Consider the following 27,966-nt stretch of genomic DNA (forward strand, 5'->3'; position numbering starts at 1 on the left):
AATTGTGTGTATGCTTTCTGCATCCCATCAGTCATATTTTTTGCATCATGTGTGCCTGTCTAAGCAATATTGATGCACAACTGGATGTACTTAATTTTCAAAAGAGGACAACAAATCCATGTGTGGCATTTCAGTATGTTTATTATAACAAAAATAGGTCTCTGTATTCACATTGATAGTTTCATTTTAAACAAATAGTAACAACAGACCACAAAATTTGGGTCAACAGACAACAAAGTTGAAAAGCCATGAATATTTTCATTTATCAAGATACGAATTTACACACATACGCACACATACATACATACTTAAAGTATAAAACAATGCCAACATTTTAAATGGTAAGAAAGCTAAGGTGGCTTTGCGGGACAGAAAAGACAAGCATTTAAGGTCTACAGTGACGTAACACTAGCTGATTTTCACTACAAAATACATTTCTTGCGACAGTGACATCTGCTGCTTGATATTAAGAATTCTAACAATAGTATATCAGAATCAAAATACTGAAGAGTTCAAGAGTGCAAATCTGAGCCATCATTTTTTCCATTCTCATATTCCAGTACTCCCTTCAATTATTAAACCAACTGAGAGAAATGAAGCTGCTTTCAAGAATGGAACCAATGACCTCGATATAGAACCTGGAAAAGTCAAAGTACTTAAAGTACTGGGATTAGTTAACCCAAAACATGGTGTTTGGGATGTGGTACTGTTAGACTGCACACTAATGCTACATTTTAATCACTTAAAGTATGTGTTGAAATACTATTCTCGAAGTGTGAGGGTGGGGGTGGGGATAAAGGAAGCCTTCTCAAGTGTTGTTGTAGGAATGAAAATAATGCCAGGGTCACAAGTGAACATCACATTCGAGCACTGTTGTACAATCCACAGGGCTGGCATTTGTACCTGGCCAGCTTGGGCAGCAGCCAGGATCCCAGGACCCTCTCAGGGTTCCCCACTGATGCCTGCCTCTGAGGGGGGCTCTTTTCCTCTCAGCTCAGCTCTCTGAACCTGGCTGCCTAGCTGCCATATAAATATCCCACCATTCCCCCTGCATATCATTGCTCCAGGACGTTGTGAGAAATTAAAATGGCAGCTATTCTCTGACTGGCTGCTGTCATGGACTGGTCAGCTTGCCAAGGCCCACCAATAGGGGAGGGCATTTATCAAACCTGGAGCCAGCCCTGGGAAATCACACAACAGTTATCAGACTAAAACAGAGTGGTGTGGCAGAGGAAACTGTGACCTTACATCACAATATATTTTTTAAGAGACAAATCAAAGTAGTCATCTATCAACTTGCAGTTTTATCAAGGTGCTAAATGACTGTCAACTTTTAAATGTATAAATGGGCTCATTTATACCTTTTCAAAATACAGTACAATTGTTCATTTGTTATTAAAAAATTTCACTTTTTACGGGTGGGAATAACTGCGTTAGGTACAAGTCACCGAGGATTCAGAGATATTCCGTACCTTTTTTTTCTACCAGCTGCCAGGAGTCATACAGAAATCACATAATGGTATGAATTATTATTTTTTCCAGAGAAAAGTAATCGGTATGCCAAGGCATATAAGTACGTTGCCACATAGGCCAGTTCTTATGCACAAAATCAGAATCGTAAGCCATGCATGTATATAAACAATGGTAATGAGAGGTGAGGGAGCATCTTAAACAAACACGGCAATTGCAACATTATTATTAGTTTTATAGAAGAATATCAAGCAGAGACCTTAAATGCTTTCAGAAAAGTGCTCTAATTAATGAGAAAACCAGGTGTGAGGAGGGTTTAAAACTGAAACCAAATAGACCCAGAAACTTAGGATCATCTTCCTTGGGAAGAATTATTGCGATCTTTGGTATAGATAATTTGGGAGAGCACACTTGCATTTGAGAGCAAAAGCGCATTGAGTGGGTCCAATGGAAGATTTAGCAAGTGCACACACACACACACAAATTACATAGGCACTTATTACCCACTTAGCTTTCCTGAATATGGCCCTGTTCCCAAATTTCTATTATCAGACCTTATTGAACTGATTTGCTCCTAGAAAAAGGTACAGGGCTAATCAGCTCTATATTTCCCACCAGTACGGTGCTTACACCTCTGACAACAGCCCAATATGCCAAAAGGTAAGGAGACGAAGCACTGGCTATCACTTTGCCTCCACGTAAAGAAAAGGATTCACTCATTCTTAGTAATAATAATAATTTGTGTTGCAATACTTTATCTTGCAATGTTTCTGTGAACCCTAGACATTTCATGGATGAACAATGCAAAGAAGAGAGAAAATGGAGGCCTATGCAATAACACCTGCAAGCATTGCGAACTGGGTTTCTCTTTACCCCTTTGGCAAGGCTCCTGGATCTGGAAAACAGATCAGAAATTGACAGGTGAAGCTCTCCGCCTCCCCAGTGCTGAGTTGCAGCTGCCTGATTGCCAGCCCTACCATACTAATCAACAGGTGGGACTCGAATCAGGCAGCTGAATACATGCAGCACTTATGAAGGGAAGACCAGAATTTGTTGGGTTTCTTCCTTCCTGCTTTGAAGCTGTTAAGCGAATGGACAGCCCCATCAAGGGAAAAAACCTACAAGTTGGGTTTTCTTCATTCACACACATCTCTGTGAAATTTTCAGGCAGACTTTGGCTAAAACTATGAAGCTGAAATCACCAACAATGTGCATTGTTTAAAAGAACATCTCAGATATTAAGAGTTCTTTCCCTTTTAGGGATAGACTTCAGCGTTATGTTTTAAAAATGAACAGTGCAAGTAATAGAATGCAGAAAGGGTATCTCACAGTTGCTCAACCAATCTAAACATTAACAACACAAAAGGGATGCATAAGCCCTCAACATTTCTTAGCCTTCAGATCGCATGCACTACTAATATAAATTATGGTTTATGGCTTCATGTAGGATTCTAAACCACTGACTGTTTGGAACAAACATCTTCAGTTCTGGAATTGTTCAGAAGAAGATTCACCAGTGGCCGCCAATTCAGCCACTTCAAAATTTCAGAGACATTTTAATTAATTCATGTAGAAACACACCAGTTTCCTATTACAAGATGTTGGGGTTTTAGAGCAGAGCAACTGCTTTAGCTTCAGCAATAATGCAATTATTTTAAAAACTCAGCTACTCTCAAACCATTTTTTTAACAGTACCAGTGAGAAGACTCAGACCATCAAAATCAAACTTTCCATGTTACTTATGTATTAGGAACTGAGCTGTGAGTGGACCATTATATTTACTATCCCTATCACACCTGTGTCGCCTTAACCCATAATTCTCCTTGGAAAGGCCAATGTTTGTATCCATCCAAGCTAGATTAAGTAGCATAAATGACTTCAAGCGTTTCTGCCATCCAGGAGCTGGATGAAGATTCATTCATGGACCTCTCTTTTAACACCTCTCTTTTTCACTCACAAATTTGACAGAGGGCTTTGTACATGCCCCACTTCCAATACCTAGACCTCTGAAAGTCTACGATGGTGCTAAGTGATCACATGGGGACAAAGCAAATTGGGGGTGGGCGTGGAAAGAAGAACATGAAGAAAAAGAAACCAGCAACTGAAAACTCCATGCTGTATCATTTTTATAGATCTCCAACCCTATTCGCGGAAGGTTGCGTTTCTTCCATTATTCAATAAATCCACACATGTCAATTAACTCTGATGGTTGCTTGCTGGTCAAGTATCAACAAGGCAGAGGCATCCTTCAGCGTTTTCAGCCCTTGGGGGTTATGCACAATGTGTCTTCTTCAATCCTCTTCTTAAATAACTTGGCAGATATCTTATTAAAAAATAAGAATCCAAATAAAAAATAAGTCCACGTCCCACTCCAGATCAGTCTTGTGGTGAATAGTGATTATTCTTCCATATTTATTTTTCTGTGAGATTGACCACAATGCTGCGGTCCACAAGTTCCTTCAGAAACCTTTGTTCAGCAGAAATATCATGGTATTCATTCTGTGCAAAACAAAAATAACACAAAATTTTGTAATCTTTTATAAAAAGTGAAAAGGGGGTATATGTATCTTAATCCCGGGGCCCTATCAGGCGAACATTATGTACCCTAAATCTCACTGAAATAAATGGGATTCTAACCAAGGGTCCTTGATTTTTAACTGGACTCGGTAGCCAAGTCAAAAATGTTGGTGCCACTTCCCTGAACTTGCTTGCTAGTCTTGCTACTGCACAGCTGATGTGCTTCAGGTGCTTCTGAGCTAGGAAATGGGAAACCTGAACAACTGCTCAGCCAAGTAAGCTCCTTACCTCCCTTTCATGCCCATCTTTGCAGCTCCAAGGGAGGAAGGCTGGGGCTTGTTATGCTTGGGTTTGGACAACATGCTGAGCCAAACCTTGGCTTAGTCCGCAGCAGAAGGACTAGAGGAGGAGCAAAGGGATCCCAATCTCCTCTCCAGGAACCCACATATCCATGCTAAGCCATGTTTCACTTTGCCTTATGCACCAACTGATCCCAACCATGGATTAGAAATACAGGGTTAAAGCCAATGGTGGCTTTGCGCTAGTGGGAAACATTTCCACTCACGCAAGATGGAGCAACCCATTGCAGCCCCTTGAAACCCAAATATCCTACAACAGGGTTGCAGCGTTGAAACAATATGTACAGAGGACTGGAGTAAATGGAAGGGGTTCTGTGAAAATCAGGCACCCTCTCTGCTAACACCAACCCACTATTTGAGAGAATCCAGTCAAAATGAAAATAAAATGGAATAAACAAAATATGCATGCTAAGAAGGAAGTAGCACTTTACCTGGATCATCAGAGACATGGTGTCATGACCATAGTAATGCAAAGAACTGTTTCGGTCCTCAAAGTTGTACCTGAAGCCTGCCAGGTGAACTTCACTGCATATATGAAATGCAAAAGCAATGGCAATTAACCCCGTGGTGGGATGCTTGGGTTTCTAAAAAAGCAAAACAACGCACAAAAATACAAGCTGCATAAAACCAAAAGTATTTTATCTACAAACACACACATCACACGAACACAATGTATTAGTGTTTGACAGTGCTATTTTTCTAGAAAAAGAGGTGCCGGAACTCACCATGAACACCTCTTTTTAATGGCTATGGTGCCCATCTGAGAGGTGCCAGAACTGAGCTCTAGTCTGGCGAGTTCTGGCTAAAAAAACAGCCCTGGTGTTTGGTTACTTATTAAAGAGAAATAAATGTTTTGCCTAAATTAAAAACTTCAGAGAACTAAAAGCCAGACTCAAAATACTTTGCAGCCTATACTTTACAAACCAGGGACTCAGCTACACTGGCAAAGAAAAAACATCAGATGGCGCTGTGGATTCTGTTTTTGCTAACCTGATTTCTCATACAAAGTTTGCAATGTGTTTAACTGAAACACTGCTTTGATGTGTCTAGATCCAGCCCAGGATTATACCATTATTAGGAGCATCTAATATTAGGAACCTCTCGTATTTCACAAAACAGCAAGCAAGCTTTTAGCTTCTCCAGAACTCACCTTCTGGCTGGATATTAAACAAAAGAACAAAAGGGTCTGCTTGGCCATCTAGTACAAAGGAGGAATCCTGGAGAACTCAGATGCTTGCTCACTACTTTATGAGATCTGAATTGATCCTAATAAAGGTATTACCCTATTGTGGGTTTATGTGTCTTCTTTCTATAGCACAGGCTTCCTGTGGCATTGGCAGTGTTACAGAGTTCCTCACAGGAAACTCCAAAGCCAAATGATATTTCAAGGTGCTTGTGCATCATCATCATCTGGTTTGATATTAGCCCTAATCAGTCATTCTAAAAAATCTTGAAATACAGCACAAAAGGAAGGAAAACAAACATGCTGACTTCTATTTGTACAGGCTCATCATGTGACTTAGGGTTTATACAGCCTCCAACTCATGTAGAATGGCAGGGACAGCAATAGTTCTCCTGAAATGAGCAGTGGGGGATAATACTTACCACGTGTTTGGAGAACCTTGTAGGCAAGTGGAGCAGTTCATAGGCTGTTTTCCTGGTAATGGCGGGATCAAGGATTCTGATTTGGTGGGATTTATATATCATTTGTGTTGCTGGTTTTTTCCAGAAGGCATTTGTTCTCTATGGAACAAAGAGCTTGCATTTAGCATTTCAAAACTGTACCTCTGTTACATCTTGGCAAGTCACATTACTGGAAGGGAAATTATCTCGACGAGGTCAAACAGCACTGAGAGGGGAGAGGTAAGGGAAAGAAGCCACACACTGCCTCACCCTGAAAGAAGCCGCCCCAGTTGTAAATACTTAGTCACTTTGAGTTCCTGAATGCATTCTGTGTCATGGGGCAACATTTATGGGAAAAGGAAATGACTGAATAACGAATTTCCTAAATGTGAAAGCAATAAGATGATAATTCTTTTTCATGGCTAGATAACAAGAAAACTGTATAACAGAACTGGCAAGAAATCTAAAACATTGTGCTGGGAATTTGTGGGAGAACCGCAGAGCTTTTCAGAATAGATGGCGTCAAGGTCAAGAGGAGTCACTGAAAGACAGCCTTTCCTTTCCTATTACAACATAATTCACATTTTTTTTGCACCTTCTTAAAAGCTATATATCTGGCTAAACTATATGTAAGCGATTACAACAACCTTTCAGATCCTAAGAAAAAATGCAACACAATTTGTTTATTTTTTCCACTTTGAGGAATGAACTGATCAGAGCTTCAGTGAATATACTGATTAGCAGCTTGATGAAAAGCTAATGCCTGTAGCTTCATCTGCCTGCTGACTTTGATGCAGAGCAGATTCTGTTTATTAGTGAGATCTATGGTTTCTGGTAATATCCCTTTGCCCAGAGACTGAAGGGGTTGGGAAAGGGGGTTTCCATTTTCAAAGAAGCACACAGTCAGGCCTCATGTTTTGATTACAGATGAGGATTTTGATCACTGCCATTTTAAGTGAGCATGTGGGTGAGGAACAAATATACAAGGAATGCAAGTTTTTTCTGAGAATGGAAACAGTTGGACAAGGACAGAACAAGAACATCTTAACTCCGCACAAACTCAAAGGCGAGAGGCAGACTCCTATAGCATGGTGCCGTTATAGACAAGGGGCACAGAGTGAAGGCATATATAGATGAAGGTTTTCTTCCAGAATTATGCCATTGGAAGGGGAAGAGAGAGAGCTCTTGTACCGGAGTCCTGCTTCCTTGTTGCCTATAAACATATGGGCCTAGATGGTACATTGGCTTGATCCAACAGCTTGTTCTTATGTTTGTTATGGTCTTTTCAGTGCTAGGTGAAAACATTTTTAAATTACCCAGGTCTTTGAAACATGTGTTGTAAAGCAAACCCTAGGCCTTCATTGTTTATAGTAGATGTTAAATAAACCTTTATATTCCTGCTCTTTTAGTGGAGTTTTAAGCTGAGCTATAGTTTTATTTGGTCTCTGTGAGCAAAAGTTATATAATATTTTGAATTTCTTGTTGTTTTAATTAATGCATGTTGTATTTAAAAAAAAATGTATGAGAGCTTTATATTTTATTTTGTAAGGGAATTTTACTGATGAGAAGCCATGTACATTTCATTATCAACATCATTTTCAACATATTAACAAATAAAATAAAACTGGCTTACTATTAAACGCTGGCCACTTAGCAGATCCCAAAGCCATTTTAAGTCATGGGTCTTGAAGACAACAAGAACCGCAGTTGTGTTAGGGTCATAATGAATTGGATCCGAAAAACTAGACTCTGGATAAAAGAGCCGGAATGTTGTCTTTCTTCCGACGTCTTCTTCATAGCCTACAACAGGTCCATTATTCATTCTGTTGAAGAACATAACAAAAAAATGGTTCTACAAAAATAAATCCCATTTTTCTGCAATACAGCTTCATGCCTACACAGATGCCCGGCTTCTGCCATGCTACCTGCCGCTAAGACACATATGCCCATCCCCACACAAAACAGATCACACATCCACACACCTAAAACAGGCAAAACTAGGATGAAAAACAAGAGTCAAATCACCAGAGGCCACTACCCCCAAACTTATCAGGCAGGGCCCTTTCCAAATAATTTTAGAGGGAGACCAGTAGACAAAGCATTGGCCTCCAGCTGCCCATCCATCTTCTTTTCTGTCCCTATGGAGAACATTTCTGGGCACACCTGGGCACAGTGGCATTCTAGGGAAAGGAAGGGAAGAGGGCAGGGTGGGTGGAAACCTCCACTTCTCTTTCTAGGCCAGCACTGATGAAAATAAGGCCACTTCTTTTACTATAAAAAACCCCCACCCAACACCATTTTTTAAAAAATTGGGGCTGCCACAGTGTTAACAGGAGCAACGTTGGCCAATGTAACAATACTCCTATCTATATAAGGAATTTAAAGAAGAAGAGATCTATAAAGAAGATACGGTTTAGTGAAATCACCCATAGCTTCTCTAGACTTTCCATTGCCAATATGCAAATCAGTCTTGAGCAAACATTTCTATAGTATTGCTGAACAAACAGTTCAAGAGTAAAGTGTACATTCTCTTTAATGAGAAGCAAGTTATTGAGGAAGCTCACTGGCTTCTGAGAGATTACAAAACCCGGGCTGGCTGCTGCTGGTGGAACAGAGAAACCAGCTGTCAAGGAATAATTAACCCTTCAACGCCTTCTCATATACTGTATTTTCCTCCGTGTCCCTATGCTTCCTTCCTATTCCACAACTGCCAGCACCACCACCATTAGAAGATAACACGATAGTAAAGGTACCGTATTTTTCGCCCTATAGGACGCACTTTTTCCCCTCCAAAAATGAAGGGGAAATCTGGGTGCGTCCTATGGAGCGAATGCAGGCTTTCGCTGAAGCCTGGAGAGCGAGAGGGGTCGGTGCGCACCGACCCCTCTCGCTCTCCAGGCATCAGGAAGCTCTGCGCAACCCTCGGGAGACCGGCTCCGAGGGTTGCGCAGAGCTGCCTGCAGTCCCCGGCTCAGCACAGCTCTGCGCGGCCATCGGGAGTGGGGTACTAAGTCCCGCCCCACTCCGGATGGCGGTGCAGAGCTGCCTGCCGTCCCAGGATCAGCGCACTTCTCCCCATCGCCAGCCCCACAAGCTCGGGGGACAGCGGGGAGGCAGAGCGTGCCTTCCCACTGTTCCCCGACCTGGTTCTTCCAGCCCCACACCTGGGGGGGAAATAAATTTTTTTCTTCTTTATTTCCCCCCCCAAAAAACTAGGTGCGTCCTATGGGCCGGAGCGTCCTATGGGGCACAAAATACGGTATATCTTGCACATGGTTGCCAGACACACTATTTGCAAAACTTCAAATATTGCCTCCCACCCACCCCACCCAAAAAGTTGAGAATTATAGGATTTGTACCAAAAGAGAAGCTGGCTATTTTTTAAAATACTAGCACCCAAGACTGATGACAGTGGCCTTTAATTCAAAAGGGAATAGTCAAGGTAGCCACTATTTTGCAGAAGAACAAAAGATTCATATAGGGAAAATGATGCTGAACAATAGAAATATTTTACTAAAAGTTATTAATTAATGCAAAAAAAAATCCATTTACCTGATTACCACATCATAAGAATCAATTCTCTCCCCCAGACTCTTGTTTCGAAGCACCCCTCCATTGCCAACAACAACACATTTTTTACAGGATGGGCTGCTGGAACAAAGAGATTGTGATCAATCAAAGTTTTGTGGAGAAGATGCTTTTCTTGGGGAGGGTTAATTTATCCCACCTCACAACATAATTAGCACAAACATTTAAACCCTGAGACAATTTGACAATGAAAGTGGCTAGCCAAGCACTTGAGGAAAAAAGAATAGGGAATATAACCAAATGATTGGAGGAATTAAGTAGAAGGGGGGATTTTAGGACCGGCCAGCCCTCCTGGTAGTTTTCTGCTCCTGACTGCAGCTTCTTTTCAGGTTTTCCTCTTTTTTTAAAAAGTAAGAGAATCCAGGTCTTGTATTGCTCTTGGACTCACAGTAGGGTCCTGTTCAGACGCTGTGGACTACGATTCTCATCATCCCTGGTCATTGGCTGTGTTTGCTGGGGCTAATGGGAGCACCACAAAGCTCTTCTTCCGCTATGTGTGCTTAACCTTTTCATAAACCTGCAGTGAAGCCCCTTCTCCCGCTGGGCCATACAAGCGGTTAATAGATTCCTCTTCTGAAGGACCTCAATTGCCATTCCAGCCCCCTACCTAGACAGCACCAGGCAGTGGGTACGTCCTGTCCTTGAGGTCCTTCTAGCCTCACAAACCTCTGCTTATGAAACAGGCTGGACATTCTCAAAGGAGGCATTAATTGCTTATCATTCTCTTCCTTTCTTCCCTCCCACCCAGGAGCCTGAACAAGAATGCACAATGTGCACAAGGAATTCATGAATATATCTCAGCTGGGCACTTTGCTTGCTGACATAAATGCATATAATGTAACAAGCTTATTTGTTATCTGTGATTGGGGCATGGCACTCATGGGCCAGATTAGGAAGCAGCAAACAACACTGGTTCGTGTAACATTCTGCTGTGGAAAAAGCAGACAAAGGCAACTGCTATGTGACAAGCTCCCCGAAACCAAATATCAGTGCTCAGCACACAGCAACCAATCTACAGTAAAACAACACAGTACCCTCCCACCTTCCTCTCCATTCCCCAGCAACAGTAAGTCTATTCTGTGGTGTTGTTTGCACTGCACAACCTTCCACCTTTATCCAAACCAACCTCTTCACACACCCCAAAGGAGAAATCAGAAATGTTCTTTCAAACTCTGGAATTGTTTTAAACTTAACATACTTTTCTCCCCTCTTCTCATCCTTTTAGAACGAGGGTGATCCAAATGTTGGGAGATGAAGCTAAATGTTGGGAGATCTGGGACAGACAAAAAGAAGTACTTAGAATCATAGAATCATAGAGTTGGAAGAGACCACAAGGGCCATCGAGTCCAACCCCCTGCCAAGCAGGAAACACCATCAGAGCACTCCTGACATATGGTTGTCAAGCCTCTGCTTAAAGACCTCCAAAGAAGGAGACTCCACCACACTCCTTGGCAGCAAATTCCACTGTCGAACAGCTCTTACTGTCAGGAAGTTCTTCCTAATGTTTAGGTGGAATCTTCTTTCTTGTAGTTTGAATCCATTGCTCCATGTCCGCTTCTCTGGAGCAGCAGAAAACAACCTTTCTCCCTCCTCTATATGACATCCTTTTATATATTTGAATAATTGTTGTTGCAGTGCAAACAACACCACAGAATAGACTTACTTCTTCACAAAGCACAATGGAATTTGCTACCACAATATGAGAGGTGAGAGACTCTGTGTTGACCAACATGTAATGGCTTTTTCCACCTGCCTTGCCTCACCCTCCAGCCCTAAGAGAGCCGCTTCCAGAGAACTGGGAGGGGAGAAAGACTCTGTATGCCATCAGGAAGTGGTTAATTTCCCCTGTGCTGCCCTAAGGATTCTTCAGAAGGGAGTTGCTGTCACGGGCATGAATTGAATAGAGTGAAAGATTAGTAGTCACGGGAGTCTGTGTGTATGATCCTAACAGTGCAGTATCACAGGCAACACGAATGGACCAAGATGACTCAGTTGGTAGAGCATGAGGCTCTTAATGACAGGGTTGTGGGTTTGAACCCCATGTTGGGAAAACAACATTCTCTTTCCACAGGCATCTGGCTAGCCACTGTGAGGACAGAAACCTGGACTAGATGGGCCTTTGGTCTGGTATAGCAGGGCTCTTCTTATGTTCTTAGTTTTACCTTATCCATACAGTGGTACCTCGGGTTAAGTACTTAATTCGTTCCGGAGGTCCGATCTTAACCTGAAACTGTTCTTAACCTGAAGCACCACTTTAGTTAATGGGGCCTCCCGCTGCTGCCGCGCTGCCAGAGCCCGATTTCTATTCTCATCCTGAAGCAAAGTTCTTAACCTGAAGCACTATTTCTGGGATAGCAGAGTCTGTAACCTGAGGTACCACTGTATTTAAAAATTAAGCCACCCTCAAATATGAAGTTATGGTGTAGAATTCACATGGATCCAGGACATTAAAATGGGACCAGCTGGTGAAGGGCAGGTAATTGAATGTATATTTTCAGGACCCATTCTATTTTTCACAAGACTCTTTTTTGGTATCTTTCTAATTACATGCTTTTAAACTGGATTTTTTAAAAATTTTCTCTTTTAAATGATTGTAACCTGCCCTGTGACCTTAGGCTAAAGGGTAGGTAATAAATTAAAACCATCATAATAAAAATGGCCAACAACATTTTTAAAATGAATGAATGAATGTTGATGTCAACAACTGAAGAACTGCCCAGATTTTTTTCCCTTTAAATGAACAATCAAAAGGGCAAATCCTTTTGAGTTCCAATTTGCATTTAGAACTCAACTGAGCTATGCAGTGAGCAATTCCATCTTGTGTGTCCTGGGCGGCTGGGTTTGTTGTTGTTGTTTTTTTTACATGGGCCTTAATCTCAGCTAAAATGGTAGCAATTATATCAATCCAAAGACTGTATTTTTCATCAACAGTTGGCGATAACACAAAAATAACCTCACCTATCATCTTCAGTGAATACTCTGCAGTTTTGTAGTCTTGAAAGTGCCATATGAAAATACCTTTCTGTAATACAAATTATTTTAGAGAAATCATTAATTAAGAATCAGCACTTTATTGTACCAACAAAACTAAACGTAATTGTGTTATGTGCATTTTTAAATAAAATACTAAATTGTCAGAGGTCAGTGTGAGTTTGTTAAATAAGTTTAAGGCCTTTTAATCTCATGAACACTGTTGGAGCAGAGACTTAAAACCCCAGCGGCAATAATCATAGAAAGATTAGGAAGAATACAAGTTTCTTGTGCTTATCTCTATTCCATGTTAATTGATGGAAATATATGGAAGTAGCCTATGATTCCCTGCTCCCAACCAAGGTGCCAGAATGTTGCTGTGATATGCATCCTCACAATTAAATTGGGCCCATTCTGCACATTCCATATCCCTGCAGGCACCATCTGCAATTCAAATGTTTAAAATGAAATATTGCATGGACCTTCCAAAACATTCAATTTCTCCTCTCTGCCCCAATTATAAGCAGGTAAAGAAGGGTACATGCAGTACCATGTGTGAAGTGGAATGAGGAGGAGGAAGCAGGAAATCACATTCTACATTTTCCATATCTGCTTGGTGTTGTACCATACTGCCTTTAAACAGCAGCACCTCAGAAAAAACTTTACACCCATTAATAAATAATGAAAGGTTCACTTTCATCATCTAATCTTGCATAACCTTATATTTAATGCAGCACATATCAATGGCTTACCTGCTCCTTTTATTCCATAAGGTAGTTCGATCCTGTGACTTCCATGGTCCCCAGACACTTTTACAAAATCGTTAATGCACAGAAAAGGATAGAATTTTTTCCCCCTAGAGGAAAAAAGAGGGGGGAAATATTAAAATGTTAGTTCATTTGTTTTATAAAATAAGGCCACGTTTGGTGCCAAAAAAGAAACCATCCCAAGACTGCTTACCAACATTTCAGACAAGAACAGACAATAATTTTAATGCATTATAAATAACCCCAAAACAAATAAAAATGGGAGTAGTTAACAACCAGCACATACAACATGTCAATAAAAAATTGAATGAAACAAGTAAATTTGAAAGGTCTACGTAAAAGTAGAGGCAAAGTCATGTGTACTTATTTAGGGGGAGATTTCCAGAAATGTGGGGCAACCAGAAGGAAGGCCCTGTCTGATGTCCGCTTCAGTGATGAGCTTTGATGACTATTATTATTATTATTCAGAAAGCAGGGCCTCTGAGCCTGGTTGTAGGATCTAGGAAGATTCATCGGAGTGCAGACCTGGTCCCCAAGCTTTCAGTGCTTTAAAGGTCAAAACAAGCACTTTAACCTGAGCCTGGAAACAAAGAGGCAGCCAATGTAGACAGCACAGTGTTCCTTGGTTCCCACGAGTTCAGTCAAACCTCGGTTGTCGAACGTAATCCATTCTGGAACCCCTTCAGCTTCTGAAATGTTCGACAACCAAGGCATGGCTTCCGATTGGGCGCAGGAACGTCATGCACCCAAGCAGAAGCTGTGTTGGATATTCGGCTTCCAAAAAACGATCCAAAACTGGAGCATTTACTTCTGGGTTTTCAGCATTTGGGAGCCGAAACGTTCCAAGACAGAGGCGTTAGGGATCCGAGGTTTGACTGTATCTTAAAAGTTGTATTCTGTGCAGGCTAAAGTTTCTGAACTGTCTTTAAAGGCAGTCCTACACATTGCATAATTTCCTCTGCACGCAACCAGAGCATGTGTAGCTGAGGCAAGATCTGTTTCTCCAGAAAGAGCTTTGGCTAGTGAACTAGCATAAACCGAGGCACTCCTAGCTTACTAGGTCACCAGTGTCTCCACAGATTGCGCATAATCCAAGAGAACCCCCAAACTGTGCACCTGGCTCTTTTAGATGGAATGCAACTTCATCCAAAACTCATACAGCAGTCTGTTCAACACTCAGAACTCCCATCTTTTCTAAATTAAACTTCATTGATTTGCTCTCACCTATCCAGAATCACCCTTCAGACATACATTCAAGGGTTTTCATCACCTCTCTAAGTGCTCAGAAAACATTTGTTATGGATGCCCAATAAGCCTGACTATTCCATAGTAAATGCCTTTTCCGGAAGCAATGATCACTGAAAGGAGAGCAAAACTTCCACTAGATTTCCAGAAGTGACTTTTATGTCATATGAAAGACTGAATAAAATGCAGTAATTAATAGATTAGGAAAACAGGAAGATGGATTAAAGTTCCTAAAAAACCTCCTTTTAGGAGGGAGTGTGTCATTTGTGAAGGCTGTTAAAGCAGAACAGAAAACGGAAGTGAACCAAACCATTTTCATATGTACATGGCAAGTGTAGCTTTTATAGACAAAAACCAGCTGGTGCCTGGCATACAGGCTCGATGCCTGATATGCATTGCTTGGTACTAATCCCCATGTTTTTGTGGCTCTAGTGCTGCACTGCAGCTACAAATCGAAGCTACAAACATGAGTCTGACCAAACTGTGGGAGGTAGTGGAAGATAGGAGTGCCTGGCATGCTCTGGTCCATGGGGTCACGAAGAGTCGGACACGACTAAACGACTAAACAACAACAGTGCTGCACTGGTGAAAAAGAGGTCCCTGCTCTTGTTGTACATAAATCTGCACTTAGGGTGGTCTGTGCCCACACTTGACTTGTGTAAAGTAGTTTGATTATACTGCAATGATGCAACATACTTGGTGCTGAACTGCACTGGTTTTTCAAGACACAGCCGTATTTTGGATGAACTGCAGTTCCCAAACCACCTTCAAAGGTAGCCCTGGATAACACCTTGCAGTAGTTTAAGCTGGAGAATAACAAGGTGTGAATAACTGAGGCCAGACAGTCGTACAGAAAGTGCAGCAGTCTAAATTGGTAAATGGTGCACTATGTCACAAAGGCAGCCTGAACCTCCAGTGAGTAGGCTGCTGTTGCTTACTGGAGGCAGAGGAGCGAGGCAGTAGGGAGGCTGGTGCAGCAAACACACTGGTAGAGCCAATCTAGTGCTCCTGCTGGTAATTTGCACCACAAATACCTCCCTGTCACCTTGCCCTCCTGATCAACAGCAGCAACCCACCTGATGAGAAGTTAGTGTAGTGGCTCCATCCCACCTGGTGAGCTGCTTCTGCTACAAACTTGTTCTTTTGGGGTTCAGGTGGGAAGCCTGTGGATTAGGAGCTGCATGCAAACCACAACCTTATTGAACACGGCCCTCAGTACCTTCTGAAGCTGCCCCACTCTTCTATCCCATCAGAGTTACTTCCTTCTTGTTCATGCCTTGCTTATTTTCCTCGGCTTTTTGCCTTCTTTCTGTGTAGTTAGTGCAGAACAACTAGAAGGACCAGTATATTTTTTTTGGGGGGAGGGGGGTAACATGAACAGGTGTGGGTGTTGTTCTTTTTCCTGACTGCATCACTTAGGGTAAATGTCTGATAAGCGAGGTATGTGAGCACACATGCTAAGTCAGAAAATAATTGTCTTCACTTGCTTTCCAGAAAACTGTATTGATCTGTAATGCTTTAAAACAAAACACCTCATCAGAATACTTATTTGAGAGTAACCCCATCAAATTCAATAGGGTTTACTCTTCCCACCTTGGATCAAATCTACGTTTCCAGGTGTCATAAGAAAGCTGCAGAGATAGTGCAGGATAGTGCGCATCCCGGAAATGATCTCTTTCAGCTTCTGCCTTCTGGAAGAAGGTACAGGGTTATAAAGACTAGGATGAGCCACCTGAGAAACAGTTTCTATCCAAATGCGATTTTGGTTTTAAATTCAGTGTAAGGAGTCTCTATGGTAGTATACGGTATTTAAAAATGGGGTATCAGAGTTTTTAGGGGGCTAACCAGGTTGGGATAGCTGGGATAGCAGGCTTGTTGGTTTTTGAATGTCTTACGTAGATTTTTCAATTTCGTTGTTCTGACAATGACAATAAAGATTATCGTATTGTATGGTATTAAGAGTAGAATCTGCATAGGACTGCGAATTCTAACCTTTGGTAGCCACGCTGAAAACTGGTTTTTATTTGTAAATCCAAAATATATTTGTGTCTGGCTCCACCCACCACCAACATGTGGACATCAACAGATTACCATCAAGGGAATGCAACTAGCAACAGAAAAGAAGTCGCCCACCCTTGCTTTTGGAAGAGGGGACTGCAAGCCCATTCAGCACATGGTGACCATTAGTAATCCCCCTTTCCCCTTACTTTATTAAAGATGAAACACCAGGTTTGTAAGGGCAACCTATTATTTGTCCTTTTCTGTCTCCTCCATCTGTAGGGGGCAACCTAGAACAACAACAACAAATTCACCATATTAAAATACACAAACAGACCGATAGGAGGTAGTGAACATCTGAAGCAAAATTTTATATAGATATACACACACTCCATTTTATTTACAGACAATCCATAAAACCTGCCACAGCATTCAGTCTCAAATTAAGTCTTTCTAGGTTGCACTGTTTTCAGTGCACAAGAGTCATATGCCTTAAACTATACAACACGTGATGCTGAATTGCATGTGCTTCTTCCCTGGTTTATGGGCTACTTATTCTGCAAGTTCAATGACTGATTAAAAAGCACCCAAAAGATAACTTTAATAGAGCTGAATGCAGAAGGCTTTGAAACATGACATGCCCCACCCACATTGCCATACGACACAAGCTAAATTGAAAAGGACACTGTTGATATTATAGTGCTGTTATATAAATCTATGGTGCAACCATAGAGTAAATTTCAAAAGTAAATTTATGATTCATGAACTGTATAACCATATTGTATTCCTGTACTGAAGACTTTAGAAAAGTGTAAAAATTAAAGCATCATGGTGTTCCAATTTGGATATTAAAAATCACTTTAAACTGTGAAATCCTCAAGCATCCTTAGTCAAAATAAGGTAGTGTTACCTTTTCAGATTAAGTCCCACTTAGGTCAAGGATGGGGGAGGGGTCAGAGACACTTGCCTATAATGTCATAAGTAATTCTGCAGTCATTTTTTTTTCCTCAGACATATTTGCTAACTAACCTACCAACATGTTTTCCAGCTCCTGAATAAGACTTGCAATTGCAGAGGTACAGCCGAATGATTCTTAGAGAGATCTGCAGTAACAAATTAACAGGCAGTTTGTCTAAGTCTAAGAAGATGTTGTAATTACCAATAGTCATTTGTCCGTCGCAGGTTTCGGTGTAGTATAACATACATCACTCCCGCACCCAAGAGAATCGCACATATGATCCGTTTCATGACTGTCAAATCTGAAACAAAAGTTCAAAAGAGAAACGTTAGTGTTATTTCTACATGTCAAATTTGGGCGAAAGAAAGAAAGAAAATAATCTGTCACCTGTCATTTATCAGTTTCACGGGTTTTCTTTAAGTGTATGGACTACTCACTCGAATTCCAGCTGAAGTACAAAGGGGTTCATTGACATGCTTGCCTATTAATATGATATGAAGGCAGCTGTGTTTGCTCAATAGGTTTTAAGGTGTTTAAATAAACCAGTCATGAAACAAATCTTGCATAGTCTTTGCTCTGAGCCTGGAAAAATGGTAGATATTTCACAACTGTTTGATTAGCTATCAAAGCTAAGTTCTGTAATAATATCCTCCGTGATCCTGGTTAAGGGCAATCTGTTCCTATATTTGCTCTCTGTCTTTGTTTTCAGCTCGTTTCCTTTCTGCTTTATGTAAAACACCTCCTCTGTGGCAAATATTGTGGCTTGCTGAAAACAGCTCAGTGCATTCTCTTTAATATACTATTTCCTAAACATGGCTTTCTGTACTGGGCACCTTGGTCAACCTGCTTCAGCAAAATGGAAAAGCTCTATAAACCCCCCAACAAGCATAGACGTTAGATTTATGCAAGGGGAGCACTCTATTAAATGGAGAACCAAGGCTGATTTAAATTGCTTAAGAGCACAGATGGCCAGGGGGCAGCGGAGGGGAAGGGACTCTAGCATTTCTTTCCTCAATGGGGCCAAGATGACATGAGTTGTGCTAACTCCATAAAACCTACTACCTCAATCTGGTGCCTTCTCAACTACTACTCCCATCTCCTGTTGGAAGTGAAACAGAGAAGGCCATACTTGTTGGATCTGGGCAGATCAGCCAGGAAGCCAGTGGAGAGGGAAACTGCCCTTTTGTAGGACTTGTCTGGTCAACCAAAAGGTGACTCTAACTCAAGCAGTAGTGTAACAGCAAGTCCTTGGGGGAGGAAAAAAGGGATGTTCTTTCCCCCTACTGCCTGTTTTCCTTTGGGTTTCAAAGGAGAGGTTCAGAAGCACCCCTCATACTGAGCCAGGGACCGTAGTGTTGACCACGATGCCCACATAGCAGGGGTTAAGATGGCAGCCTAAATGACCCAACACATTTTGTCCAATTCCACATCCAGATGGAGGGTCTTTAGTTGCACCATATCCATGATGCTGAGATGTCCCGGCTAAGGACATCTGTGTGCCACCCATTTCTTGTTCCTCCCAACTGACTGCTTTCAATGAGGGGGCAGGCACTGTGTTGCTTTTATTGTTATTATTTGTTTAGCTTTAATATATTTTTATATGTATACATATAGTTTTAATTTAATTTTAATTTTTAAAAAAATTCTCTATGTTTTTAGCTGTTCTTATTTTTATTTGTAAGCTGTCTTGAGTCACTTTCACGGAAGAAGGTGGGATATAAATAAATACATCGTAATAATCCCTGGCAACTGACAACAACAACTGAGGCTGATGGGAAGTTGTAACTTTGGGGAGGGGAAAACAGCTGGGGGCACCAAGTTGGGAAAAGTTGCCCTAAAGCATTCATCAAATGAACTTTAATGGTTCAACATTCTGCCTTAAAAGCATGAAACTATGTTTCAGACCCTCTTGAATGCTTGTTTCATTTTTAGATGAAATGCTAATTTTGCATATCTCTACCTCTCTCGTGAATTTAGGTGGGCAGATTCTCTATTAATTACAACTTTTAAAAACCCCAACAACAACAACCTAACACATTACAGCTCTAATTGTTAAAACATTTTTGAGCATGTCTGACCATCCAGTCTATTTGTATAATCTAACAAATCCATCCCAGAAACAAACAAGAATTTCTGGACAGCAGATACCCACACCCAGCTGTTTCAGTTCATGACACACATGGAAAGGAAGGGCTCTAAATTTTATGGATTATAAACCTGGGCAGAGTTGTTTCTGCTCTAGCTAGAAAACAACTATTTATGCTTGGCAAACATATAAAATGATGTGAAGTGATTCTAATCTGCAAAGGCTTGAGCAAACTGACTTCCTGAATTCCTCCCTATGATCACTACTTACTGAACTTGGTAGGCCTGCTGTATTGCCCATAGTGTACAAGGCAATAACAATTCTATACAAAAAAAAGAAACAAAAATGCCATGGTGCCCGAAAGACCACCAAATGATTTGCAGCATAAGCTTTGGTGGGGAGCAAACCCTCATCAGGTGCATGACATGTTATCCACAGCTAATGCCATGGACGTGTCTGGAACCCAATTCCCAAGGAGTACTGGCTGGCATTTGACTTTAATATCTGTCACTGCCTGCTATATCTCAAGGAGGTTTAACAAACTGAAGGACATTGTCCTCTTTCTATGCTCCTCCCGATGGAAACATGCAAATGGAGACAGATATACCCTGCTTTAAGTTGTTTACATTCTGTCTTCTCTTGTACAGTGGTACCTTGGGTTACATACGCTTCAGGTTACATACGCTTCAGGTTACAGAAGAATAGAAGAAGAAGAAGAGTTTGGATTTGATATCCTGCCTTTCACTCCCTTAAAGGAGTCTCAAAGCGGCTAACATTCTCCTTTCCCTTCCTCCCCCACAACAAACACTCTGTGAGGTGAGTGGGGCTGAGAGACTTCAGAGGAGTGTGACTAGCCCAAGGCCACCCAGCAGCTGCACGTGGAGGAGCGGAGACACAAACCCAGTTCCCCAGATTACGAGACTACAGCTCTTAACCACTACACCACACAGACTCCACTAACCCAGAAATAGTACCTCGGGTTAAGAACTTTGCTTCAGGATGAGACCAGAAATCTTGCTCTGGCAGCGCAGCAGCAGCAGCAGGAGGCCCCATTAACTAAAGTGCCGCTTCAGGTTAAGAACAGTTTCAGGTTAAGAACAGACCTCCGAAATGAATTAAGTACTTAACCTGAGGTACCACTGTATATTATTTACTACAAAGCTCGATGACTAAGCTCTTTAGCAACGAAATGTCTGATTTACCGGTATGACGTCTAAGCACTGAACCACTGATATATTGCAAGTGGACTCTTTACTTACTGTGTTTGCAATTGTTTAAGATAAAACCTGTTTGAGAAAGAAACTACTTTTCCCATCTTATGGACATCTGAAGTTTGTATTGCTGCATTTTTGCTGCTCTGTTGTTTTAATATGGTTTTGAAATACTGTTAAAATGATAAACTACCTTGAGCTCCTTGCAGGAGCAGCAAGGCATACATGTAATAACATCAACAGATTTGACAACAAAAGGAAAAAGTGAGTGAGAAGGATAGCAAGCACTGAAGCAGCTACTACATCTCTGAATGGGATCAGGTTGCCTTCCTGGTTGTCATGATGTTCTTCCTGGGAAGCAGTGGGTACTTCTCAGTGGCTCATACTTCCCCGACTGCCTTCAGCTCTGCAGTCCCAGGACTGTTACTGATTCCTATTACTGCTAACATTATTGATGGATACTGTTGTTGTTTTAAATTGCTTTAAACACTGCCCTGGGAGTGGTAACACTTAACGGTGGAGCATAAATTTCAAAATAAATCAACACATTTTAAGGTACCACAAGATGTTTTCTTATTTTAACAGCAACCCCTCTGGAGTTACTCAGTAAAGACACAAGCTGTTTGAAAAAGGGCTTTGAAGTCCCAGAAATCGGGGCTTCAAAGTGCAGCTTCACCTGATGTTGTAGTGCAGGTGGTCAGCCCCACCCACTTGTCACATTTGTTCCACCAGGAGCAAGGAGATAAGAATATGACCTGCTGGCCAGAAAAGATTACCTACCCTTTCCTTAAGGGAAGACAGAATGAGACCCTGGAACCAAGAAGAGAAAGATGGGCATATTTGCCTTTTAAAAATCTGGATTCCCTGCCACAGGGCCATGTGCTCTGCAGGCTAGGCCTACCCAACCAACCACACATTTGACAACTGTGGCCAATGATCTCCCTAAGTATGGATGAGCCTCTTACTGTTGCCAAACATACAGCTGATGGGGGAGGTGGGCAATGGTTGCAACTACACGTACAGCAGGGGAAGTCTATGAAGCCCAACTAGCTCCTCACGGATGCTTTCAACACATTAAATTGTGCATCTAAACTGCCCTACTGTGTTATTCCTTCAAGCAAATCGGAGCCTAGCTGCCATTCTTCAAGTGGCTTGAAACCCAGAGGATCGGTTTTCTTCCTTGTGCCAACATAAATACTACATTCATAGGTTTTTGCAAAGTTACTTATTTTCATAGCACTAAACTGTTTGCTTTCTCAGGGTATCTTAAGCTATCCTGATAGCAGTAAGCTAGAAAGCAAAAATCAACAATGGTTTTTTTGTGTGTTTTTTGCAGGAACAGTGTGTTTTGTTCTACTAGTATTCTGAATGCTCAGTAATTAAAAGACTCCCTAAAGTAGAGGTTACTAACCCCCAAACCCAGAGGTTGGATCAGGTACCCAAAGTGATTTTTCTGTCCCATGGAGACCCTACTCATTTTGGGGGGAGGGTGTTGCAGTAAAACTGTAGGGATGAAGTAAACACAGCACAAGGGAGGGGACAAAGTTTTCCGCCCATCCCAGTAACTTGATGGGGGTCCCTCTTCCGGTTAAGATGGCGACAGGTCAGACAGGCAGCTCCAGAGCGCCACAGATCTAAACTGAGTTTTATTTGATTTTAACCTGTTTTAAACCAAGTGTTTTATAAACTTTCAACTGTTATTTTAACTTGGAAGCTGGAGAGCAGATTAACAGCAATTAACAGGCCTGGGGCTTCTCTGTTTTGTTGACATCCCCTTTTATAGAGTGGAGGCGCAGGAAGCGGCTGAAACAGAAACTGGAATTATTGATATTTTAATTTGGCTTTAACACAGCTTTTAATTAGACTTAACTTGGACTTGTTTTATCAACTCCCCATTAATTTGGAGACCTGAGGGCTAGGGACTGTGTTGTTTGTTGTTTGCCAGTCTAGGTGGCCTGTCCCCTTTTAAATAATTCCACAGTGTAGTGAACAAAGAAACGTTTTAAGTTGCTACATATAAATCGCCTTGGAGATGAGGCTGAGATCAACCATTATGAGAAACAGACGGGCCAACCTGGGAGGAAGCTGGCCTCAATAAGAACTCTTATATCTTTAAATAAGGAATTTCAATTATTTCCTTCATCTTCCTGGGTTGCTAAAAGGTTACAATAGGGCAGTGATGGCCAAACTTGGTCCTCCAGCTGTTTGGGGACGACAATTCCCATCATCCCTGACCACTGGTCCTGTTAGCGAGGGATGATGGGAGTTGTAGTCCATAAACAGCTGGATGGCCAAGTTTGGCCATCACTGCAATAGGGGAAGATGGTACTCATTTGTGCCCAAACTTCTAGGGGCCCCCTCTCCACAAGGAAAGCCAAAGGACAGGCCCAGCATCAGAAAACCATCCTGGACTTTTACAGGACAGACAACAACACACCAACGGGGACTAATATCACAAATACAAGGTGCCTGAACGCAATTCAGCCTCTTGATAATCATGAAAGTAAATTTTATGGGTTAATTGTGCTGTTAATGTATTTCATCGGATAATTCTTCTAGCTCTTGCTCAGTATGTTAATTTAAATAGCAGTGTTGTTCCCCAGATTTTTCTCAGCCATTCTGATATGGGAGGCAGATTTTCATTTCTCCAATAACATCTGCAAATCGAAAGACAGAACGTTTTCAACTTCTGTCCAAATCATACATAGCAGGACTGTTTTAGGGTTCCTGGATAATCTAATACATTGCTCAAAAGTTTCTTATCTCAACAGAACATCAGCATATATGCACAAATTCATATTTTACTGATTTACACCTCCAGCATCAGATGAGTTTTATATATTTTGCTTAATCTGCATCGTTGTCAAATGCTACTCCTAAACAAATTTTTAAAGTTTTCTTTATGATTTACACTTATCAGTAGTGATGATGCAGTATTAAACAGCCAGAACCATTATTCAGTTTCCATATAGAGATTATATATTGATAAATCTTTCTCATATTTTTTTAATGTTAGGGATAGTTAATCAAAATTGATATCTTACAATATCTGGTAGATTTTGCTAATTAAGATGCTCTGGTCTGAATGAATCAGCATCTCTTTCAAAAGATCTATATTCACAAAGATATTTGTAATGCATATTCAGTTGACTGGCAATATGCCTTAGCTGGAAAGATTGGAATAATGGTAGTTGTGCAGAATCAATGTTACTTGTTTATATGAAATTATGTGCCCATAAAAAATCCATTAAAAAAGAGAGAGAGAAACTTCCAGTATTTTTGAACACTATACTAGTGAATTTATTTGTGAGCCAAGATGTACTTGGGGATATGCTTGGGGACAGTGTTAGAAACAGGGATATATGAAGGCTAGGAGCTAAATGGCACCTTAAACCTAGGTTATGGGCGCAACAACCGAATATCCAGGCATACTTTTTAAATAACAAGAATACAAAGCTGAAAATAAATGAACTGCAGCTAAAATTGTATATTCATTTTATACATGGTCTAGGACTCTTCTGAAGACTGCAAAAAACAAAGCCATGCTTCCTCTGCCCACCCCTCTAATATTCTTAAGAGGGTCTCTTCTCCAGTCTTCAGAGAGTGGCTGCAAGTGGGGAGGCAGAAAAAGGTCCTCCTTTCCTTCCACTCTGCAGTTTTAATCTGAAATCTTAGGTGCAGCACTGCGCCCAGAGCTCAGAAACTGCTCATGCTATTGAAATTACTTGTCACAAAACGTACCTAGAACAATGGGAGTTTCGAATGCTGCTTGAGGGTAACTGATGTTAGTGTTTACGCCAAACTTTTAATACAGATTTAGAGTGGATGTCAAGACTTGAGAATCAATAACTTATGTTCTTAGTTGTACCGTAACAGTTTCCAGAACTGCTATTATAGATCTCTTTTTCTGCCTTAATTGCTTTGTCTATTTTGAATCACCATGAGATACAGGCCAAGCTTTACTGCTTGAAAATATCTTGTTATGGCAGGTATTTCAAGATCTCCTTTGCTTCTTTTCCAATATAGGTTTTCACTGGTGATTCTCTGTGGTTTTATTTGATCAGATGCATTTTAATTTTAAAAATTGGTCAACTTTTTAATTTAAAACTTTCAACTTCCAATGCATTCTAGGGTTTTGAGGGAAAACAATTTCTGTATTCACCAGGCCTACAAAAGTTCGTAGCCATCAACCTCTGCTACCTTCCTTCTAAATTATATTTGTAAAGCCTCTTGTTTTGCAGCAGGATGCTATGACTCCTGCTCACATAACTGCTTTTTGGCTCTTGTTTAATGCCTGTACACATTTGTACAACATCCTTTTTGAGCTTGGGAGTGGGGAGGAGAAAACCAAGCAGAGTATTCTAAATGTGGATGCACCATAACCTTCATAAGAAGCAACCCACTTGAACTTTGCAAGAGCTTTGATCTCTATTAGACTCCTCCCACTTGCTCTTAGCACCCAGATAAAAGTAAGAGGAAGCTGTGGGTGAACGTTTCAAACAGCAAAGCACTTTTTTCTGGCAGAACTCCCATGCATTTAACAGTTGCCTGGCAGGTAGTCATTTAGCAGCTTGAAACGTTTTCCTACATGGTGAAGTGGTGTGGAAGGCTTCCCTTTCCTGAGCATGTCTGCCGTCCAAGTAGCAGACTTAAATTACAGAGAATCCTTGCCGGAATGGAGGCTACCAACAGCACTGGGCCCTCCTTATCTGCAGGTGAAAGAAATAGAACTATCAATATAAGAAAAAGCAAACAAAGGAAGTGCGGGAGGATTGTGGGCAATATATCTTATTCTTCTCTGGCGGTCCCTCATAGATGAGTAAGAAGCAGCAGTATGTGATGTTGCTATTGTCTCTTCCTCTGCCAATAAGAGAAAGGGTTTGGAGAGGACCTCATACCAGGTGGACTCCACATAAATGCGGTATCTACTTCTGTTCGGAAGCCTTTGAGTCGTATCTGGCTCAGTAAGAGGCACTCCTTTAGTTTCCAACCAAAGGAGAGAGAAATTTGACAAAGTGGCAACAAAATTTGGGAACCAGGGCACTTAAGAACCCAACCAAAGGCCCACTTAGTCCAGCATCCTCTTGTCACAGTGGCTAGGCAGAGGCCTCCAAGAAGCCAGAAAGCGGGGCACAGGTGCAACAGCACTTTAGAGGGCTAGGAAAAAGAGGGGCATTAAGCAGTTGTGGGAGATAGAGGCAGAGCACAGTGTTAAGTCCTTCTTCAGGTAAACATGCCTAGATCAGAGAAAGAGGGCTCTCTCTCTTTCTGTGTGTGTGTGTGTGTGTGTGTGTGTGTGTGTGTGTGTGTGTGTGTTTGTAGCTTGATGGTAGAAAGATGTAGCACCCAAGTCATTATTCCAGGGAAGAACTCCTAGAAACAACAGGCAGTCAAGGATAATGAATAAATAAGGTCAACCTGGACATAGGACTCAATGTATCATTAGAAAGCAGAAAGCACATCAGAGTTTTATATTTTAATAGAAGGTACAGAAATGATTTCCACAGAGTCTGTACGCAAAAGTGGTTCGTTCTGCAGCTACATGCCCAATGAAAATTTTTCCCCTGTGCTGGAGGGGATGCTTTTGTTGGGATTCCAGTGAGGGAGAGAACTAAGCCTCACCACCTAGTACACTCTGGTCCCTGTAAAAATGGTTTTTACTTGCCTATTACTATTAATTTCAAAGCCCTAAACAGCTTCCTAACAATTCACTTGGTGTCACATCTACTTTGGCCCTTATTTAAGACAGCAAAAGACCTTGAGAGGCTAAGGATAGTAGAATTGGAGAAGTTCAACTTCTGCAACATCCATTGTCATGGGCCCTCCAAAAGTACTTAACAGTGCTGCATGTTTAGGAACTTCCTCAAACTAAGTTTGTGTTGATATATGAGGAAATCCCAACGAAAGAACAGTGACAAGGAAAAGTGATGAGTTATGTAAAGTTGGCTAAACTGACATATAAATTGTGGGATAAGAACAACTGTGGCTTTAAGGAAGAATGGGAGCGTTTTACAAATTATTTAAAAAGGCAACAAAATGAACTGGACTCCTTGGCAGGTTTTGAATAAACATACACAGATTTATTGGTTGATAACATGTTAGATAGATAATGTAACGATATGTAAAATTTTATAACATGCAGAGAATAATATATGCTGAGAAATCAGAGAGAGAAGCTGAGGGAAGTCTTTGGTGGGGGGGGAGGGAGGGATGGAAGGGGGGAAAGGGGGGGAAATAATGTATGTGATTATATGGTTTGATAATTTGTTATGTTGAAATTGCTAATAAAAAATTTTTTTTTAAAAAAAAGAGGGGGTTGTATTGAAATAAAGTCTCACAGAATAGCTTGCATTTGAGAAATGAATTCATGCTGAGTGATTGAGTCTAGGGAGTGATGGACCAGTTAGCTTAGGTCTGAATTATGCACATGGAGCAGAACCACATCAATGAGCAGCTACAGTCAAAATCAGGCATCCCCAAACTCAACCCTTCAGTTATTTTGGGGCTACAGTTCCCATCATCCCTAACCACTGGTCCTGTTAGCTAGGGATGGTGGGAATTGTAGTGCCAAAACAGATGGAGGGCCAAGTTTGGGGTTGCCTGGTCAAAATGGTTTCTCTTATCCAGCCACGTGAACTAAGCCAGAGTGGCTGATCCACATTAAACATCAAAGCTTAACCCATCTCATCCACAAGCAGGTACCACCATGGACTATCTATCCTCTTTTTCCAGGACATGTTCTCCTTTTTCATGGGCAGAGTCATCATAGCAATTCATGGTTAAAAGCAAAACTCAGCAAATGTGTCCTCTTTTTTGCTCTTCAAAATATGGCAACGCTATGGGGCCTTCAGGGAAATAAATTATTTTGCAAAATAAAACACTGCCCGCTCAAGCAGATGAGTGTGCCAGCATAGATGAGAGAAAGTTTTATGTTTCGTTTGGGAAGGCAAAGCATTCATTAATTCCCATACCTAACACACACTAATTTATATTATATCCCCCCAGCTACACATCCATCCATATTCACTCCCCCCCCCCACATACCTCTGTCCTGAGATTATTGTAGCGGGCGGGGGGGGGGGGATTGATTTTCAGAGAGACTGTTACTAGAGTTAACATTCCCTCCAACGATACAAACTACACCAAACTACACCAAAATTTGGTGTACAAACTA

The 27,966-nt window shown here is 41.3% G+C and overlaps 1 protein-coding gene across 3 annotated transcripts in view; it reads right to left on the minus strand.

Moving 5' to 3' along the window:
- Positions 1 to 750: 750 nt before the first annotated feature.
- The window catches only part of ST3GAL6 (ST3 beta-galactoside alpha-2,3-sialyltransferase 6), a 47,636-nt gene continuing 20,420 nt past the window's right edge, over positions 751 to 27,966 (minus strand). For 2 of the 3 annotated variants that reach the window (XM_081199062.1, XM_081199061.1), the window contains exons 2-10: positions 17,697 to 17,796; positions 16,747 to 16,827; positions 13,280 to 13,383; positions 12,516 to 12,579; positions 9,522 to 9,620; positions 7,603 to 7,792; positions 5,952 to 6,089; positions 4,778 to 4,930; positions 751 to 3,969 (exon numbers count right to left, since the gene is read on the minus strand). In XM_081199062.1, coding sequence (XP_081055188.1) covers positions 3,883 to 3,969; positions 4,778 to 4,930; positions 5,952 to 6,089; positions 7,603 to 7,792; positions 9,522 to 9,620; positions 12,516 to 12,579; positions 13,280 to 13,383; positions 16,747 to 16,827; positions 17,697 to 17,785 — 1,005 coding nt within the window. In that variant the 5' untranslated portion in view covers positions 17,786 to 17,796 and the 3' untranslated portion in view covers positions 751 to 3,882. The remainder of the gene's footprint in view (positions 3,970 to 4,777; positions 4,931 to 5,951; positions 6,090 to 7,602; positions 7,793 to 9,521; positions 9,621 to 12,515; positions 12,580 to 13,279; positions 13,384 to 16,746; positions 16,828 to 17,696; positions 17,797 to 27,966) is intronic. The other variant, XM_081199063.1, reaches the window with a different exon arrangement.

This window comes from Podarcis bocagei (assembly GCF_964188305.1).
Source record: "Podarcis bocagei genome assembly, chromosome: 6".
Classification (NCBI taxonomy): Eukaryota; Metazoa; Chordata; class Lepidosauria; order Squamata; family Lacertidae; genus Podarcis; species Podarcis bocagei.